This window comes from Toxorhynchites rutilus, chromosome 3, assembly GCF_029784135.1.
Source record: "Toxorhynchites rutilus septentrionalis strain SRP chromosome 3, ASM2978413v1, whole genome shotgun sequence".
NCBI classification, from domain to species: domain Eukaryota; kingdom Metazoa; phylum Arthropoda; class Insecta; order Diptera; family Culicidae; genus Toxorhynchites; species Toxorhynchites rutilus.
Genome location: NC_073746.1, coordinates 144,683,515 through 144,704,298, shown reverse-complemented (window position 1 = coordinate 144,704,298; position 20,784 = coordinate 144,683,515). Strand labels below are relative to the sequence as shown.

General features: G+C 37.9%; 1 protein-coding gene across 3 annotated transcripts in view; it reads right to left on the bottom strand.

The window, feature by feature from the left end:
• LOC129777544 (nephrin-like) overlaps nt 1-20,784 on the bottom strand; it is a 172,725-nt gene that overhangs the window by 103,965 nt on the left and 47,976 nt on the right. For all 3 annotated transcript variants that reach the window (XM_055783867.1, XM_055783868.1, XM_055783866.1), the window contains one exon: nt 7,563-7,831. In XM_055783867.1, coding sequence (XP_055639842.1) covers nt 7,563-7,731 — 169 coding nt within the window. In that variant the 5' untranslated portion in view covers nt 7,732-7,831. The remainder of the gene's footprint in view (nt 1-7,562; nt 7,832-20,784) is intronic.

Here is a 20,784-nt window from a genome sequence, read left to right as displayed (position 1 = left end):
TATGTGGTAGTTCAAGTGGCTTCAAATTAGTATATAGATCGGCCCGGTAGTTTAAAAGTTATGAATTTAAAAAAAAGTTATTTTTGGAAAAAAAGGAAAAATGATTTTTCGGACCATCGGTTGATTCTGAAAAATCATAACTCAATTACACAAAATAACGCATCTTTGAATGGGTATGTTATACTAAAAAATCTCAGCTTTCAAGAAAAACTATAAAAAAATATAGCACCGCTTTTCCCGAGACAATGTAAACTATAAAAAAATACAATCAATAATTACAAGACCAAAATTCCAAATTTCTACAAGTTTAATAAGCATAATATTTTTCGGAAAGAGACTAGCTTTAATTTGATATGTCGATCATCTGAATCGGTGCAGTTGTTCAAACGTTATGAGTTTTGGAAAAATCTTACATGTTGTTAAATTATCTTGAAATTATTGAGAAATTGACACAGATCTTAATAGAAAGTAATATTCACTACTTTGACCCATTGTCACCCACTCTGTGGGGAGAGATTGGGTCAACTTTCATTGAATCGTAGTTCAGTGGAAAATTCATCATTAGAGAACATTTCTACATAATCAGAATTGTGTTTTACTCTAATTTACGATAGTTATCCAACAAAAAGTTCGAAAACTACCATTTTTGACCCATTTTCACTTCATCGGCGGTACTTCGAAATCATTTAGTGCTACTGCATCAAAAACACCGTGATAATTGGGTAATCTCGACATCAATTCATAAAATCCGGAAGGTCATGGCATGGTTTAATGAATATAGGCTTCAGACTCTGGACTGATCAGCTTGTTTACCAGATCAAAACCCTATAAAGAACTTATCAGGAGTGATCGTACGAATAGTAGATGCAGCTTACCAGCAGTTTGAGTGATTTTAAGAGCTTAAACGAGCAGTATCCTCTGCGTAGAACGAGATACAACTACAACATGGCGCATCTTGGCCGAAACCACCTCGAATGGGTTATTTGAACTGATTGAGAACTAAATATGATCTACGAATTAGAAACTTATTGTAATTCATGTGAAATTGGCGTTAATTTTGTAAAGGAGTGACAATTTTTCCATCTGGTTCTATAATTATGAAACACTGGTTTTTTAAATATTTAGCGCCTGAACACAACAATAAAGTTCAAATGACCAGTCTCATAAATGAAGATAGTTATTGTATTCGACACTATATACTTCAATTCAACCAACTTCTCACACATCTCTGGAAACTCAGAAAAATTGAATGGTTCTATAGTTATGAAACGCAGTGTATGAGACCGTTTAACTTTCGTGGTACGATTTTCATTAATCAAACCATCTACTTTTCTGATAACATGGACATTGTCAGCAGAACGTTTTAGATTGTAGCAGAAAATTACACCAGATTTGAGCACGAAGCAGATAGAGTTGGAGTGGGAATTAATGCGTTTAAACTCAAATAAATGCTGGCTTTTGGATCCGTGCATGACAGGGCCCGATTAGGCAGTTGTGATTGACGGCGATGAATATCTCGAAAAATCGGTGGCTCTCCGTACGATAATTTGCGCTGAGTATTGCTTGACCTATTCTCACCCCCGCTCAGCGTTAATAAGAGATTTTTTCGAAAATGTTGAAATTCCAATGGAAAAACTTTTTTAATGTTCAAAATTACCAATGACTCATCTGGCAAGACTTGAAAGAATCATTGTATCCAATATTTAACATTATACTAGTTATGTATAATGCTGGGCATGCGATTTTTCTAGGGTGTTATTTGATGGCTACATATTAAACTTTGATGAATTATTAAATAATAACTATTTGTACTACAGTTAAGTATCATGCATTGGAAGTGAAATACGTCTTCTATTAGATAGCTCACAGCTTTCAAAAATATTCGCAATATTTATCAAGATATTCCTAATATTAACCTTCTCCGTTTTTGACCCAATCTCCCCTCCATCGGCGGTACTTTGGAATATTGTTAAAATCGTTTATATACACTCGACAAAAAAATGATAGGAACAGAGTGTGAAGTCGGCAATTTGAGTTGATTTTTGACATGCTGCAACTTCGTGAAAATTAACGCATATCGATGGGATGCACATCATTTTGAAGCTACAAGTTGCAGAATACTCTACGTAAATATATTTATCTTGGTGTGTGTAGGTGTAGTGGGCAACAATATCGGGAAGAAATGAAAAACCGATTTTTCATTGTTTTTTTCAAGAACGATTCGTAACTTTTGTTTTCATGCGTTTGTAGGTACAAATATTGTAAGGAGTGATGATACTCACACATATTCATACGCGTTTCCACACATACACGCACTCCTCACCCACAAACTCATAAAGACGAAAGTTACGAATCGTTCATTCTGAGAGTCACGTAGGATTTTGTACTTCTGATACGATTTGTGATTAATTGTTCCTTTAATTTACTCCAAACTTTGAAAAATCGGCTAGAAAAAATGGCTGAACGTATCCATATGAAACGGTCACAGATGTTTAGGGAATACACCAGGCTAAAAATTTGCCTGCAACCATTAGAACTTACTGCGATATTTGCAGAATTACAGCGAATTTTGTAAAACACAATGAAAATCCGGTTTTTGGCACTTTTCTGAAACCAATGTAAAAAAATTAAATTTTTTTCGTCAAAGTAATAATAATTATCCTTGTGCAGAATTTATTGGAGTTTTCAAAACTGCCTTTCGATTTGCAGTGAGGTGGTTGTTTATTGAATTATTCATCATTAAAGACGAAGGGGTAATTTTTCTTTCAAACTAAAATATCTCTGTGTCGGAAGGTCCTACAGGAACGTTATTGGTTCCAATTAAAGCTGGTTGATAAGGTTAATTGAATTTGCTGTTGAGTTAGTTGGCAAAAAATAGTGTTAGTCCAGAACATTCTTGAAAAAGCAAAGAACATTTCTTCCCGATATTGTTGCCCATTCGATATACACACCAAGATAAAAATATGTACGTAAAATATTCTAATACCAGAGAGTTGTAGCTTCAGAATAATGTGCATCTCATCGAAATGCGTTGAGTTTTCACGAAGTTACAGCATGTCAAAAAATCACATAGAATTTCCGACTTCGTACTCTGTTCCTCTAATTTTTTTGTCGAGTGTATAAACAGAAAAAAATGCCCTACATGGCCTTGAGGAACGCCGGATGACACGGGGAAGGGAGAGGAAGCAAGAAATTTTAACAGACTGACTTCGACCAATCAGTCAAGAGGATAGCCAGGCAAGCAGACTGTTATGAACGCCTAATCTGTCGTATTTGGCTAAAGCAATACAGGCAAACCTTTTTTGTGCGGGGGATAGGGACCGCACAAAAAAAAATCGCATAAAAAAATCGCGCTATACTTCACTAGTAGCTTTAAAAAATCGTGTTCGGTACACAATTTGAAAAAAACTTTTTTTGTGTGGTAGATAGGAAAAAGTTACCCTCAAGAAAATAACTCAAATCCACGCCGTTCACCGTTCGATTTCAATTTGATTCCCTGCATTGCGATGGGACAGTTTGCCTTTTCGGTTACGCGTGGCTCTGCTGTGCTTTTAGTTGCATGTCGAAACATGTTTCTAACAGCAACAAGTCATGTGCAGTTTAGAGCATTTGATGGAAGGATGGGAATGATTTGAGAAATGGATAATTTAGATGCAAATATAGAGGAGATGTGTCTAAAATGCGCCTGCTGGGCAATTTGACCCGCCTGATTTTCTCGTAAACCAGCAAGAATAGAAATGCAATGGATATAGGCAATCGTGCTAGTCAATGATAGAAACCTACCATGCAAGTTTTACATTTGTAACATGCTTTAAAAAAATAAGAAAAATAATTTTCTTTGCAAGCGATTTTCGATGTAATTTTCTACATTATTTCTATAAGGTTTTTATTGCTTGAAACCGATTCAGAGGCGATAACTGTGGGTAATATTTATTGAGTCGAGTTCCCAGTGAATATCTCAGACGAATGGTAAGAAAGGATTCTTTTCTTTCTCAATTTGATATTTTCCGCATCAGCTTACCATCGCGCAGTATGGCATACCCTCGATCGGGGCAATTTGCTCGCTTTCGGCCGTAAACATTCTCAGGAGGAAATAGCTTGTATGTGAGGGATGTCAGATGATTTTTTCAAATATCTCTTCATGGCACAAATAAATGTCTTCAAATGTAATCATACAAAATTGAGCAAACCATCACGATAATACTAAAACATGTTCGATAAATCACACAAACAATTGTTTTCACATACTTTGAAATGTTTTCACAAAGTTAAATGTCTTGACAACGAAAACATGTCTTCACATTTGGCATCTATTTTATGTACTCAGAGAATGCAGAAAAACAAGAGCGCGGACTGGAGAATTAATGCACGAATACTGGGAAAACACGCTCACCGGAGGAACGGTTTCTTCTCTTCGCTGGTGGGCATGAAGGGAATAGATTGATGGAATCTCTCATCCATACAAGCTGTTCCTCTGAGTTTTATAGTCTCTGAGAGAAACAACTCATGGGATAAAAAAAAATCATATTATACTTCTGCTGGGCCATTTAACACCGTATGATTGGAAATTTAGAATTTGGGCGCCTTACAACATAAAATTTGTAGCACTTTTGTTATTCAGTATCTAAAATACAGAACGAGACCAGATGCCTGAGGGTTAACCAAGGCGCTTGAATAAATGTATGGAAGGTGAAGCAACATCATCACTTCAATAAGAAGGGGATTACGGTTTGTGGAGCGGGGGTTGTTTGTTTTGTTATTGCTAGGATACGCCATTTTTGCATTTTCACATGTGAGAGTAGTGGATGAACTGGATGAGAATGAAATTCTACAAAATCATTCCCTCTTTTTCACATAAATTCGCAAAAGCCGAACATAGTAGGCATTGTTCGAATACGCGTCGTGGCAGTTTGTAGAGAGCCGCCGGCAGCTGTTTGTAAACAATACCGACAGCAATTCCAATATGGCTGAAAGCGCATTTCATATGATTGTTTCACCTGGTATATATATAGAGGCGCCTTGGGGTTAACTAATCTACGTACTGACGTAATGGTTACCTTAAATTTTGAGAGCACGGTCAAGATAAATCCATTCTCGCTTAGAGGGTGTGTATTACACACTTCTCTTATACCTTTTAGCACTGAAATGCATATAAACAATCGAAAGAAACTAAATGGACGATAACTTCATCAAATATGCTTCATTTCATATACCGCACAAAAAAAAATGCGCAAAAATACCGCACAAAAAAACCGCACAAAAACAGGTTTTACTGTATAGTGATTCTTCAACGGTGCAGATAAATTCGTATAGATGGAATTTACTTGTTCGACTTCGGGGGTAATGAGTCAAGTAAACTGTACTAATTTCGTAGTCGTCGAACGCTTGGGAATGAATCCATGCTGGGGCTTCTAAATGCAGTGAGCGAAATTTTGGGTCAGTTTTTGCAATGCATGATGCATGCAGATTTTACGAGCGCAGCGGGAACTCGTATCACAGAGCATCTGGAACACATTTCCTCAGTTTAAAGCATATATCAAGCGCACGGTTGTTATGATTAACAAACTACATTGTTTTGTCCGAGCCTACACCCAAAATCGATTTTTAGCTCATGTTTTGTCATCACGATTTATGACATTAAATGAGACATAAGATAACAGAAAATGTCATGACTCACAAATTCTGGTAAGCATTTGTATAATATACATGGTGCAGCAATATAAGATTAATACGAACGAACGAAACAAAAGACAAATAAGCTTTCCGCATACTTTGCCACATACACGGCCCAGACCGAGATATTGTTCTCCTTCATGCGCTCCTTTTTTACTTTTAAAAAACACTTCCCAACTTTATTTTATAATCAGGTGCATTATTATCACGTATTTGCTGAACAACTGCTGAAGCATCATTAGCCCTGTGGATAGCGTGGTCGTGTAAAATAGCTTTGCATTCCAGCCTTGACTTGGTTCGATCCCCATTGACGTCGCATGGACTTTTTTTTGGGACAATCTCGAATGAAATGAGAAATGAAAACAGAAAGAGATGCACGCATACATACAAACCATTTTTAAGCTTTTAAAACAGCTCATTATTTGCGCATTTAACTCTCCAGCACACTAAATGGCATCATTTCTGCCAAAGATGAAATGTTTTCTGCCAACGCTAGTTTGGGTGTAGAAGTGCAATAAGCGTCTAATAGATTGCTGGGTATAGGTCCAGTCGATGAGTCAAATGTGGGGATATAAAAACCATGAGTATTCTGCTCCCACCTAACGTCACGTAAGTTGAAATCTCCCAGGATCGTCAAATTGTCCTCTGCCCCCATTAGAAGACAATCCAGTTGAGCGACTGCTAGTGCATCTCGGTAATCGAAAAAAAAACTAAATGAACGATAACTTCGTCAAATATGCTTCATTTCATATACCGCACAAAAAAAATCGCGCAAAAAACCGCACAAAAAAATCGCACAAAAAAACCGCACAAAAACAGGTTTTACTGTATAGTGATTCTTCAACGGTACAGAGAAATTCGTATAGATGTTAGTATTAGAGACAGGGACAGGGACAGAACGAATCGCCAGCAGAACTACGCCGTCAGAACCTTTGTTGCCGTTAGAGGGTTACTGACCTTAACGGAACTTAGTCGAGATTTTTATGTCAAATAACACGACATGAATATATTGTGGAGTGGAAAGCTCTAGAATGACCACAGTGCACGTCGAGGGTCATATTTTAGATAACCTCTGGCATGATATGCGTGACGATAACCACTCGGCCACAGGAGAACCAGATATTTCCCTGCTGATCGCCGTGAATAAAATAAATGAAGAACTTTAAAGCACCTCCCGTTATGATCGTTAGTTGGCTACATACATCTGCGCAAAAAAGGAGTTTAACATCCTCGCCAATATACCTTCAAAATTAAACTTTTAATATCCTTCTGCCAGGGCTCCTGTCTACACGTTTCCCGATGGTTACAGTTTCCGCTTCCTGGCTCTCTGATGCGCCTATTGTTCTCCTTTTGTAATACACTCGTTTGGCTAGGTGCTTGGAGTACGGACGGGTGGAACATCGCAACAAAAAAGGAATGAGTTCGCATACTATAAATCACACAGAATATTAATCTTGTTGTTGTTATATTGTCACACATCCTTTTCATAAACACGTACATATCCGTTACGCTTTCATCATCCACACTCCACAGCTTTTGGGGACCGGGAGGGATGTACAACACCATCAATTCCCTCCATATTCTCTGCTCTATGCGAACAAGAGAATGATGCTTGATGTAGAGTTGTGTCATTCGTTATTTGTTTCTACCGACGGAAACACAAAAGAGACAACTTGTTTCGCAGTGAATTTACGAAGCACTGATACGCTTGGTAATTTGATCGCTTAATCGAAATCCACTTGTGGGGGGTGGAGATTGCCGAACGGTTTTTTACAAATTGAGATGTTTTGATAATGTATCGTCATATTTCGCAGATTGCTGCATGGAAAAGCACATGAAGCCGCAAATTGTCCAATGTGGTGTGGCTGCTCCAAACAGTATCCACTTACCGTGTTTGTCCTTCTCGTGCACCAGTTTGCCATCTGTTAAATGTACAATCAGCACCAGTTTGTAGCATAAAACATTTACAATATCATTAAATTTCATTTTGGACTTCTCGCGAACGGTTGCTTGCTTTCCGCTTCCTCTCGCCAGCAAAGGATACAACTGCTCTTTCATGAAATTGTGCGCCCTTTTATGATGCTGCAATTGTGGTCATCTGCAGCTAATAATCTGCTAGTCGATCTCCGAATGTAGCACCGTCTCCGAGTGCAGCGCCCTGAAAAGAAAAAGAAACGAATTTTGGATGTTGTAATTTGCGATTTGTTATTTTGACAAAAGAGGAAACTATATTTTTATTGCTGTTATGGTGATGCAGTGAAATTGATGTGAATATACAGTTATTCCATGCCAAACCGATATAGTGCTACTCTCACTTTTGCGAAAAGTGGTACAGGGAAACTTCGATATAACGTACCCTCGATATAACGTCACTCGATATAACGTACACATTTCCAAATATATATTTTTGAATATTTTTTTTTCTGAAAGAAAAATGAACTATCTGTGTTGTGATGCTAAAACATGATTTGTACATTTAATCAATCCCGAAATACAGCTGGTTTTGTGATTCCGGATTCTAAACGAATCAAGCATAAATTAACAGTACGAAGGGAAACATCATGAGAAAGACTGGCTTCGTCTTCTAATTGAATTTATTCATTAACTTTACTAAAATAGCAACACAATAATGTATTTTAGGCTACGTTTGTGAGTCCTTTATTATGCTTCGATATAACGTACAATTCGATACAACGTACAATTTTGAAAGTGAAATGTACGTTATATCGAAGTTACCCTGTAGTTTTGTATTTTTTAATTTTTTCATTAGGGTGCCAATTTACATTTAGGGTGGTCCGAAAAATATTTTTTCCCCGTTTTCACGTAGGGCTACGTCTTTGATTTCTATATAGGAGGATCACTCGACTAAATTGAAAAATGAGGCATGTTATGATTCATTAAGGGATTACAAACGTTTATTACGCAAAATCTTAATTGCGATATAGATATGTTATGTTGTATACCATTAGACAGAAAATTTATCCGGCATTTTTTTTCTTAAAACATGAACAGTAGATATGGTAAAAAAGTAAACGATTTGACGATTCGTTATGTTATCTCAACTTTACTAGCCATTCATTTTTCTCCACGACGCAACGAGCAATATTTTTGACTATATTTCGGGCGTTAACTCACAATGTGAGTCGATGCGTATTATGAATTATTCTCCATTTACCGATAATAATCATTTTGGTACTCCCGTAGCCGAGTGGTTAGCGCCGCTCCTAACAAGCCGAGGTTTCGGGTTCGATTCCCGTTCTGTTCGGGGGAATTTTCGTCAATGAATTTCCTCCGATTTCCACCCACTGTGGTCATGGGTATTCTAGAGCTTGCCAATCAGAAAGCATTCTAGGCGTGTTATTTGGCATAGAAATCTCAACTAAGTAATAGTAAAAATGACGCAAGTAATACTACGTTGAGACGGCGAAGTTCCTCTAGCAACGTTAGAGCCACTTAAGAACAAGAAGGCATTTATCAGTTTACAGAATCAATGGATGATCTTGAAATGATCTTGAATAATTTTATTCTATTCTCCCCAAAGATTTGATGGGAGCCTGGCTCAAAAGGTGAAACATTGATAGAGATTTTATTAGATTGTTTAGGTTGTTAGATTGTTATCCAATCAATTCGTGCTCAATTCCATTTTTAAAAGGTTTTATTGCCCTGTAATCTGTTTGTATGTTTGTATGTTTGAATGTTCGTAACATGTTTGTCTGTAGCGTTGACCCCCATTAATAGAAATTTGACCCCCTTTCTGTTGACCGATTGATTTGAAATTTGGAACACACCTTTATCTCTGTAGTCATTATAAAACTGTGTATTTCATGATCTTGAAAATCCAAGATGGCGGCCGTTACAAAATGACGGTTCACAATTTTTTGTTCAGAACCTCATCGATTTGGGTTTTCCGAAAACCTCATCAATATGGGTTTCAAATGAAAGGGCTTGACTAGTAGAATACAGTTATTTATGAACTTTTTTAACTTTTTTTTTTTTTTTAATTGTGATTAAATATAATGATGTACTAAGAAAATAATTAGGCAAGTATCAGTTAGCAGTTATCACACCTCTCCTTCATTAGTCTAGGGCATTGCTAGGACTAAAATGAGTGATGTTATTTCTAACACACGTGATGTCCGACGGTAACTCATGGGACGTTTTCGGATTACAGACTGCCGCGCGTTTAGGTTTTCATAAGACTGATTTTATTTTCTCTCTTCACTTACCAACTAACTTCGGTGTATGTATTTATGTTCCCATTTTCCGTCCCCAAACTCACCTTGTGTCTTATGGCCTAGTGAAGATTGTCTGCTAGGCAGTAATTTTGGATGTGCATGAATAAAATGAGTGCACTTAATTATAAGAAAGAAGAAGGGTGAGTAGAGATGCTACAAATGAAATCGTGGGGCACGTTGGATTTCCATTATCCACAATTAGCGACTTCATCATATGTCCCACGATTTAATTTTAGTCTTATCAATGATCTAGACCAGAGTTTCTCAAAGTCGATTGCCCGGGGCGATTTCGGTTTCCCAGGGGTCGACGGGGTCTGAATAGCGACCCCTAGAAAGTTCTTATTTGAAGTATTTAAGATGCTCCATAAGTTGTGTTATGTGAACCAGCCTGTTATAAGAATGACCAGGGTTGCCACATTTGATCTCATAATAAATTGTATGATGTTTAAACATTGTTTTGTTGAACTTTGCTCTTCTTAAATTTTCCGTCAATTTCATCCTTGACGCTCCTCCTTGAACCGATACATAGTTCTTTGCTTTCAAAATAGAGTCTATCCTTGTGCAAACCAATCGAGCGAGAATATTTACTCAACACACACTGATGAATGTGGAATTATCATGAAGTGTCACAAAAACATCCTTAGCAAGAATGGAGAAGTAAGGTGACTTTTCATATGGTTCAAAAATTTTTTATAAATCAAGGTACTTATATTCATGACTCAACGATAAACTGACCAGACGTCCCGCTTTTCGCGGGACAGTCCCGCGTCAGATTCTGTCCCGCGGAACGTCCCGCGTTTGTCAAATATCTCGACAAAAAAAATTAAAGCTAATTTTAGTTCAGTCTCTCTTTGAGTCAACATTATTATGTGATCCCACAAAAATGGAAATGATTGGAATGAATGTTCTGGCTTCGTGTTCTGTTGAGCAATGTGCCGAAATTTTTAAGCACTTTGAAAAAAATGGTAAATTTTAATTTAAAGAAAATTGTAGAATTCGCATTGTGCTCATCAGGTACAAATGCTGTAATTTAGCATTTTTTTTTCAGTCGTAAATAAAGTCTGGATCACCGAAAAATCACAACCAACTGTCGATACGTTAACCTACGTTAAAGCAGTGGCAACTATATTGTCACCCACAATCATTATTTTCGTCCCTGCACTTGGGATAGTGTTTTTATTTACTTTTTTTTAACTGACGACTTCTAAAAGTATCTGACTATACTTCAATTTTTCTAAGGCTTCTGAAAGTGTAGGATATTAATTTGGCAGTCATTTTTATGTAAACAACCCGCGTTTTTAAAACGCCTACAGAAAATTATGTTGAAATTCGTTGAAAATCCAATAAGTTGATAAGTTTTTCACTAGAATAATAGAATAATAAGCCCTTTTTGTCATAATTTCTACAAAGCTTATTTTATACTGGCAATGAAGTGAACTTACAAGACAGCGGCAAAAATATTGCCACCATATACAGGCAAACCTGTTTTTGTGGGATCCCTTTTTGTGCAATTCCTCGTTTGTGTGACTCTCTTTGTGCGATTTTATTATGAAATCGGGGCTTGAATCACACAAACCAATTTCACAATCAATAAAATCGCACCAAAAAATCACACAAATGAGCAATTGCACAAAATGCGATCGCACAAAAACAGTTTTGCCTGTATGTATAAAAAAGAAATAAAAAAATTTGTTTGACTCGATTATATACAGGGTTCGATTACACACAGTGGGAATAAATCGGAGATTATATATAATCGAGTCCGCCCTGTATATTGTCACATAACGTACTTTTTTTTGTTGGCGTCCCGCGTTAGACCTCTGGCCATCTGGTCACTTTACTCAACGATAAAAAACGAAGTTTATTAGTATGAAGGTAGACAGAGAAAATTAACTGTAATTAATTTCAAATTCAAATTTGAATTATATAATATCTTTAAATTCTGTATCTTTGCAAAAAAAAATCTGTAATTCTGTATAAACAGATTCTGTATTTGAAATTTGGCGAAACATCTGTAAAATACAGAACATTCTGTATATGCGGCAACCCTGAGAATGACTAAGATCTTAGTAGAAAATATCATTGCTGTACATTTTAAAAACTCAATAAGACGATAAGTGCGCACATGATGAAAATAATAAAGTACAAAAAGTACAAGTATCGAATTTTCCTAAATTTTCCAATTTAAACACTCAAATTCCACGAGCGAAATTATACATGGGCTTTACGGTTCTGTGCTTTTGTTTGTCTTGTAGCAAAGTAACTTCGGTAGCTGTGAGGTGACTGGAAACGTAAAAAATGACAAGTGTGTACAGGGGATATCGGAAAATTTTCAAAAAAATGCTTCTAACTGATAAAATCAGGTGGTGTCGGTTTTACCCATAGTGTCGGTTTTTTCCCTGATTTCCTCTATTATATCATATCCATCGAATGAGCCAAGGTGTAATGCAAGAAAATTTGATTATCATCAGCACAGATGAGGCAGGAGTACAACCAAGGTTATCATATGTTCTAGTTATAACGGAACATTGAAAAAGAGTAACCTGCGATGTGAGACAATGCTGGAAAATATCTTCTCGTTTTTTCCATCATCATACATTGTCGAAAACTGCTTCATTATGGTTACAAACAACGTGAAACCGAAGGAACCATTTGAAAATGGTTCGAAAGTAAAGATTTAAGGCTTTTACTAACCAATATTGAACCGTATTTTAATGTTTTGGTAGTTGTGGATAGATTGGTTTGAGATTTGAATGTTTTTATAGTTTGTGAGTAGTTTGTATTAATAATTATTTATTGAACTTGATATTTACTAAATTTTATCTCTATTTATTTTGTTGAATATGATGAGAAAACCATTTTTTCGGTAGTATAGTGACTTTCAACACTTTTGGCTGGTTTGTCACATTACTTCCATTTTTTCGCAAGAATGTCGGGAGTGTGAATTGAAATAGTGACCGTTTGCGTGAGAGGTTACCACTACGCCAGATAGCATCCGTGAGAAAATAATGTTATTTAACTAACTCTAATGCTTTCAAATTGATGACTATTCAGTAAGAAAAAAAAACTAAAGATATGATTTCCAAAGAAATTTGGCTATGGGGGTTTAAGGTATGACTTAATTCTGGAAAAGGGGTCTCTTGCCCAAAACAGTTTGAGAACCCCTGCCCTAGACTAATGAATGAGAAGTGTGATAACTGCTAACTGATACTTTCCTAATTATTTTCTAGCTTTAAGTACATTATTGTGTTTAATCACAATTAAACCGTTTAACTTAAAAAGTTTTTTTTTACTTATTATTTTATTCATCGTCTAGGCCATGCTACTAACAATTTATGTAATTGTGATCCAGGATATCATGATATCGAGCATGTTGTTCAGTAATGTAAAGTAATTATGTTATTATCTTGCCCCCTTCATTTCCCTGAATTCACTTGCCTGCTCTCCATTTTCTTCACCAGTGTTATCCGTATCCTCTGTGTAGCGAAGAGAAATTTAAATTCACCCACCTTCTCCGTCATCCTCAACGAGAACACTCCTCTTTGGTCTATAATCACCATAGTTATAGATATACAGTGCAATCAAAAAGTTCCGGGACTACCGCACGCTAAAATCGGGAAGTGGCGCTATTTCTGTTCCAATGCGCAAATTACTTTCTGCCAGCTTCTGGTCAGCTACCGTTTCTACCTTGAACCACTATCTCGATTCAGTAGCTAATTTTGGCTGATAGAAGTAACGAAGTGATTTTGTGTCGTGTCACAATTTTAATTATGGAGCAGAGAGTCGCCATCAATTTTTGTGCCTCCAGGGCAAACAGTAAATGCGGTCTTCTACAAAAGTGTCCTGGAACGATTATTGGCACGGATACGGCGTGTGCGGCCCGACCAGAACCGATCTGGAGAATAATTTTTGCTTCATGACAATGCGCCCCCGCGATTTTGGTAGCGCAGTTTCTGGCCAACCGAAAGGTTATTGTCATCACCCATCCCCCCTATTCTTCGGACCTCGCCCGGCAGACTTTTTCTTTTTTCCCAAGTTAAAGAACACTATGATAAGGGACTGTTTCGTCGATGTTCCAGACATTCAACGAAATGTGACGCGTATTATGAACTCCATACTGGTTGAGCAGTTTAAACGCGCCTTCCGACACTTCTACGAACGGTCAAAAATTTGTGTGGAAAGAGAAGGCCTATATGTAGAAAACTAATGTCTAATTTTTTGAGTATCTCGTTTTTTCTTTGTTTTATAAAATAGTCCCGGAGCTTTTTCAATGCACTGTGTAAATGCGAGGGCAAGATGATGGAAGATAAGTTTTTTTTTCACTCAACACTCGATCGTGCTAGAGTTTGGAAAGAGAGCGCACAAACTCTCTACTGTGCAGCGGATAAATTCACTGGAGAGTATAAAGGGTGTGTTACATCAAATTGCATCACGGAAAAAAACGCTGTAGAAATTCACCCAGTAAACCGATCCTTTTGAAAATTTTAGACAGTGAAATAAAAACTATTAAACAACTTTTGGCATTTTCTTTTGATTCATACTTTGAGCCCAAGCCCGTATGCTCGCACCTTCCTCTTTACCCCGTCCATAAGGTTCTGTACAACGTCAGGTTGTAGTTTTTTTTGAACAGAAATCCATTTTCTCTTGAAGTCCGCCTCCGATTTGACAACTTTTTCGTTCTACCGGAGGGCCTGCTTCATAATCGCCCAATATTTCTCTATTGGGCGAAGCTCCGGCGCGTTGGGCGGGTTCATTTCCTTTGGCACGAAGGTGACCCCGTTGGCTTCGTACCACTCCAACGCGTCCTTTGAATAGTGGCACGAAGCGAGATCCGGCCAGAAGATGGTCGGGCCCTCGTGCTGCTTCAATAGTGGTAGTAAGCGCTTCTGTAGGCACTCCTTAAGGTAAACCTGCCCGTTTACCGTGCCGGTCATCACGAAGGGGGCGCTCCGCTTTCCGCAAGAGCAGATCGCTTGCCACACCATGCACTTTTTGGCAAACTTGGATAGTTTCTGCTTGCGAATCTCCTCCGGAACGCTGAATTTGTCCTCTGCGGAGAAGAACAACAGGCCCGGCAGCTGACGAAAGTCCGCTTTGACGTAGGTTTCGTCGTCCATTACCAGGCAATGCGGCTTCGTCAGCCTTGCGGTTAGGAGCCTTCTGAACCTTGTATGTACGCAGGCCCTCCCGCTGCTTGGTCCGCTGGACGAATGAACTTGACAAATTCAGCTTATTGGCGACATCCCGGACCGAACTTCTCGGATCACGTCTAAACTGCTTAACTACGCGCTTGTGATTTTTTTCACTGACGGAGCATCCATTTTTGCCGTTCTTCACTTTCCGGTCGATGGTTAGGTTCTCGAAGTATCGTTTTAGTACTCTGCTGACCGTGGATTGGACGATTCCCAGCATCTTACCGATGTCCCGATGTGACAACTCCGGATTCTCGAAATGAGTGCACAGGATTAATTCACGACGCTCTTTTTCGTTCGACGACATTTTTCCAAATTTACGAAAAATTGACAGTGAAGCATGGTCAACGTGATCTAAACACTCTTATCTGATTATAAGCGAAAGCTGAAGATATAATTCCTAAAAATTAAATTTCTACAGCGTTTTTTCCGTGATGTAATTTGATGTGACACACCCTTTATTTTGGTAAGCTCTTATCTGTGCGCTCTGATAGTTGCGCATGGGTGAATGAACAAAAGTTAACTTAGCGCTGTGGTTCACTGAAAAAAGTAAATCAAGGTGACACATGCGCGTGGATTATATGTCGAATGAGATTGCACTCTTCAGTTTACTCGTTATTGCACTCTTCAGTCTGCTCCCAATGTCCTGGAAAAAAGGTAATGAAGATGGTCGAGTTTCGAGCTACATAGCATGCGATGCCATAACTATTTAGCAAATAGTGACGTCGGTCGTTGTGTTTATCTTTGATTGCCCACCGCATCCATTTAAAAATGCTATTTTCAGGAAGTAGTTTATCAATTAAAAACGTACATTTTTGTAGAGCTCCAGCTGAATGTGAGGCTAATGTGATAGCGTCGAGTGAATATTTGTGAAATCACGTCGAAAAAGACGGATAAAAGTGATATTTCCATGTGCCATTTTCACTCCCCCACGTTCATTGAAACAAACGGAGTTTCATTATTTCACCGTTATAAAGTTGATGTTTCGAAGGCTCTCAGTGTAGGTGTGTATGTTGTGAGATAATAGTCGCCGATTAATCAAAATTTCACAGAAAATGTTACTGCCTTCGAGAGCTAAGCATACGACTGCTCTCTGGACCTTTTTACTACATGAATAATCGAAAAAGGCCACGATATAATTGGCATCTGTTAATAAACAACAGGTTGAACGATTTCATGAGAAATTTGGCTCAAATTATCATGCAACCGTGAGTACTTTAAACATTGTTTTGTTTCTTCCATATACATTCCATATTGAATGCAAATAATTACGACACGATATTTTGCTTGCCAATACAGATACTTCGCCTACTGCTCCACCTGCTATATGTACCTCATTGGTCTGCTCCTCAGTGTGCCACAGTGCGGATCAGCGCGCTTCAGTGCAGGGCACAAGTTCTCGCACACTCGAGCTTAGGAGTAAAGAGAGTGTAAGAGAGTGTGACTCTCTCGCACTAAGATTTTTCCTAACTAGCGAACACTGGCTCTTTACATATTCGCCGGTGAAAGGGAAAAGCACATGGTTTCTCTTTGGTGAGTAATGACTGTATTCTCAGTTTAGGCATGAAACTCGCGCGCGGATATATCATTTCAGAGAAAATGCCATCACTGTCCTTCACTATAAATAGGCAGATCTTAGCACCCGTCAATTTACTACATCAGCTACACGAACTTCTCAAGAGAGCACTCATGGTCGTAGATTAATCAATATACATCATCTTAGTCAGATGTTATGCAGAAGTTATTACAACTCTCTACAAACAATGTAGAGACAACTACACAACTACAACTACAACTACAACTCTCTACATCAATGATATAGATCAGGGGTTTTCAAATGGTGCTCCGCCGGAAATTTGTGCTCCGCTAAGTTATAGCAAATGCTCCACTTGAAAACCCACCTTGGAATAAAACAATCTTTAATTCGATTTCACAGCGCATACAGTGCTTTATTTTGTTTACTTCGGGTAAAATGCCGTGTAACTGCGGCACGCAACCGAAATATAGTTGTTCCCAGTTAGGTAATGTCAATGCAAGTAGGATTTGTTTTGTTGATGGAAAAATGTAGGTGCTCCATCTATTTTTTTTTTGCTATAAAAAGTGCTCTGCCATAAAAAAAATCTGAAAACCCCTGATATAGATGATTGTCTAACTAGAGATTGCACGTTGAGACAACTTGCAGACGATGGAGTTATTTCCATCACGGGTACTAATCCCGTCGCTCTGCAAAAGTCGTTGCAAGATACCATGAACAATCTGTTCACGTGGGCCCTCAAGCTGGGTATCGAATTCTCTACGGAGAAAACTGAAATGGTCGTTTTTTCTAGGAAGCACGAACCCGCCCAATTCCAGCTTTACCTATCCGGCAAAACGATCCAACACTCTATGTTTTTCAAATACCTGGGTGTATATTTTGATTCTAAATGTACCTGGGGGAGACACATTGCGTATTTGAAACAGAAATGCCAGCAAAGAATCAATTTTCTCCAAACAATAACCGGAACATGGTGGGGTGCCCATCCAGGAGACCTCATTCTGTTGTACAAAACAACGATATTATCAGTGTTAGAATATGGCAGTTTTTGCTTCCGATCAGCTGCCAGGATTCATATTCTCAAGCTGGAGAGAATACAATATCGTTGCTTGCGTATAGCCATGGGGTGTTTGCATTCGACACATACGATGAGTCTCGAAGTTTTGGCAGGAGTACCCCCGCTTACTCTTCGGTTCACAGAATTATCCTACAGATTTCTCATCCGTTGCAAGATCATGAATCCATTGGTGATTGATAACTTCGAAAATCTACTCCAACTGACTCCTCAGTCAAGTTTTATGTCTCTATACCATGAGTACCTTACCCATGAAGTGCACCCTTCACCGGGCATCTCCAACCAAGTTTGCTTCCCATACTTTTGCAATTCCTCTGTCAATTTTGATCTGTCCATGCGACAAAAGATCCATGGAATCTCAGATCATCTACGCTCCGATTACATTCCGGAGATATTTTCGGCAGAATATGGGAAAGTTAGATCTGATAAAATGTTCTTTACTGACGGTTCATGCATAAACGGGTCCACTGGCTTCGGCATCTTCATTGAAAATTCCAGTGCCTCTTTCAAACTCAAAGATCCTTGTTCCGTGTATGTCGCTGAACTGGGTGCGATATACTACGCACTAGGGATCATTGAAACATTGCCCATCGACCATTATTTTATTTTTTCAGACAGTCTCAGCTCAATAGAGGCAATTCGTTTAATGAAAGTTGATAAACGCTCATCTTATTTCCTAACAAGAATAAGACATCTATTGAGTGTTTTGGTCGAAACATTATTCAAGATTACCTTAGCATGGGTTCCCTCTCATTGCATGATTCCGGGGAATGAGAAAGCGGACTCGTTAGCTAAGGTGGGCGCTTCAGAAGGCACACTTTTTGAAAGGCAAATTACTTATAACGAATTTTTTCACATTCCTCGTCAGGACACACTCGTTAGTTGGCAGCGCATGTGGAGTGAAGATGAGTTCGGTCGTTGGTTACACACGATTATCCCTAAGGTTTCGACGAAAGCTTGGTTTAAGGGATTGAATGTCGGTCGTGATTTCATTCGCGTGATATCTCGGCTTATGTCCAATCACTACAACCTAAACGCGCATCTCTATCGAATTGGGCTCGCAGCAAACAATCTTTGTGATTGTGGCGATGGCTACCACGACATCGAGCATATTGTCTGGTCGTGTATCCGGTTCCATGCTGCTCGCTCTCGGCTCTCTAGAGCACTGAGAGCAAAAGGCAGACAATCGGATATCCCCGTCCGGGATATCTTAGGTAGCCGTGATCCTGATCTTCTGCTTCATCTATACCTGTTCCTCAGGAACGCCGATGTCAACGTTTAATGATTTTTCCTTCGTTGTGTCCCTGTTTCGTATCCCTCCTATTCGATCTATAAACTTTTACTTAGTCGCGGCAATACATACACACACTCTTTACAGATACACGGGCCAAAGGTTGTGCAGTCCACTGATGATTCAACAAAAGCCAAAGATTGTACCGCTCATGACAACTCTACACGAGCTGATGATTGCGCCGGCTAGTGACCATTCTATCCTGGATTCCTCGAGAAGACGCACCACGCTAGATATGGGGTACAGACAAGGGGGGCGTTGCTGATTAATGGTCAGCTGCATCCCAATAGGAAGTATCCCGTGTCGGGCACAGGTACAGATCATTGAAGACAGCAACATCACAATTACGAGAACACTTGTAATACTAACCTCGAGCCAACCGCGAGTAATCGGTTACATATTACTAACATAGTTATAAGGCAAACATTGTCGAAATATTGAACTCCCGGCCCCGTCAGGTTGACGCCATATGAGCCTTAATAAAAATATATATTTTGGATAAAAAAAAAAAAAAATGTGTCGAGTTTTCATGTTAGAATGTGATTATGGATTTTACCTTATCTTATAAGGTAATGTAACAGTCTGTTTTTCCAGGTTTCTGAACAATGAAAAAACTCAATGGAAATGCAATAACTACAAACAATCACAGTCCTATGTCAAGTCCTCGTCCGTGTCCATAGAACCAGGCCCATCTACTTTTTTTTTCAAAAATGACTTTATTAAAAATTCATAAATTTTGAACTACTGGACTGATTTAGACGATCGACATATCAAATTAATACCAAATCAATAATCTGTTTGAGCAATTCCAAATAAAATCGAAAAATCACAAAACATGAGACGGATGTCATGCCAATTCGACTGGCCGTTGGCAGCACCATCTCAGATAGCAGAGAAAAGTTATGAGTGTAAGCACATTAAGCAACTTTGCATACTTGACATATAGGGCCAAAAATTTTTTCTTGATTTTTTACAAAACATTATAACTCAAAAACTATAATATCTACAAAATCCTGGTCGAAGGATGAAATGTAGGAAATTGCTCATATTTCCATAAAATATATCAAAATTTTTTTGGGAAAAAATATCGCTAAAAATATATTTTAAAAATTAAAATTCATTTTTTTTCAAACACGTTTTGTTTCTAAAATTCTCAAAAAAAATATATGAATAGCCCTTACAATTTCCAACAAATCGTTCATACATTGTAAGTTGGACATTTTTATAGGGAAAAAGTTTTTCTAACACCAACTTTTTCATGTTTTCTTTGAAAAAAATACAACTAATCCTAATTTTGTTTAGAGCCAAGATAACGATATAGTGCATTCGACAAAGTTTTAGATCTTATAAAAATATGAACTTTCGTAGAAGACGTTAAATTTCTATCTTTTATAGATTCTGGAATATAAGGTAGTTTTGTATGGATACTCTAGAAAAAAAAAGTTTTACTCGTATCAATTTAGTGTATTAATTATCGCGTTTGACATGTTCTTGAAATATTTATAAAGAGAAATAAGATATCAGATTTACATCGCGATAATTTATACTTAAAAATGTTAAGAATTAAACATTAATAGTAATCTTCCAAAGAAAAACATGAAAAAGATGTTGTTCGAAAAACTTTTTCCCTGTAAAAATGTCCATCTTCCGATGTACGAGTGACTTGTTGGAAATTGTATGGACTATTCATATCTATTTTTTCAGACTTTTAGAGCAACATGTTTTCGAGGAAAATTGATTTTAAATATTAAAATATTTTTTCAATGATTTTTTTTTAATTTGCT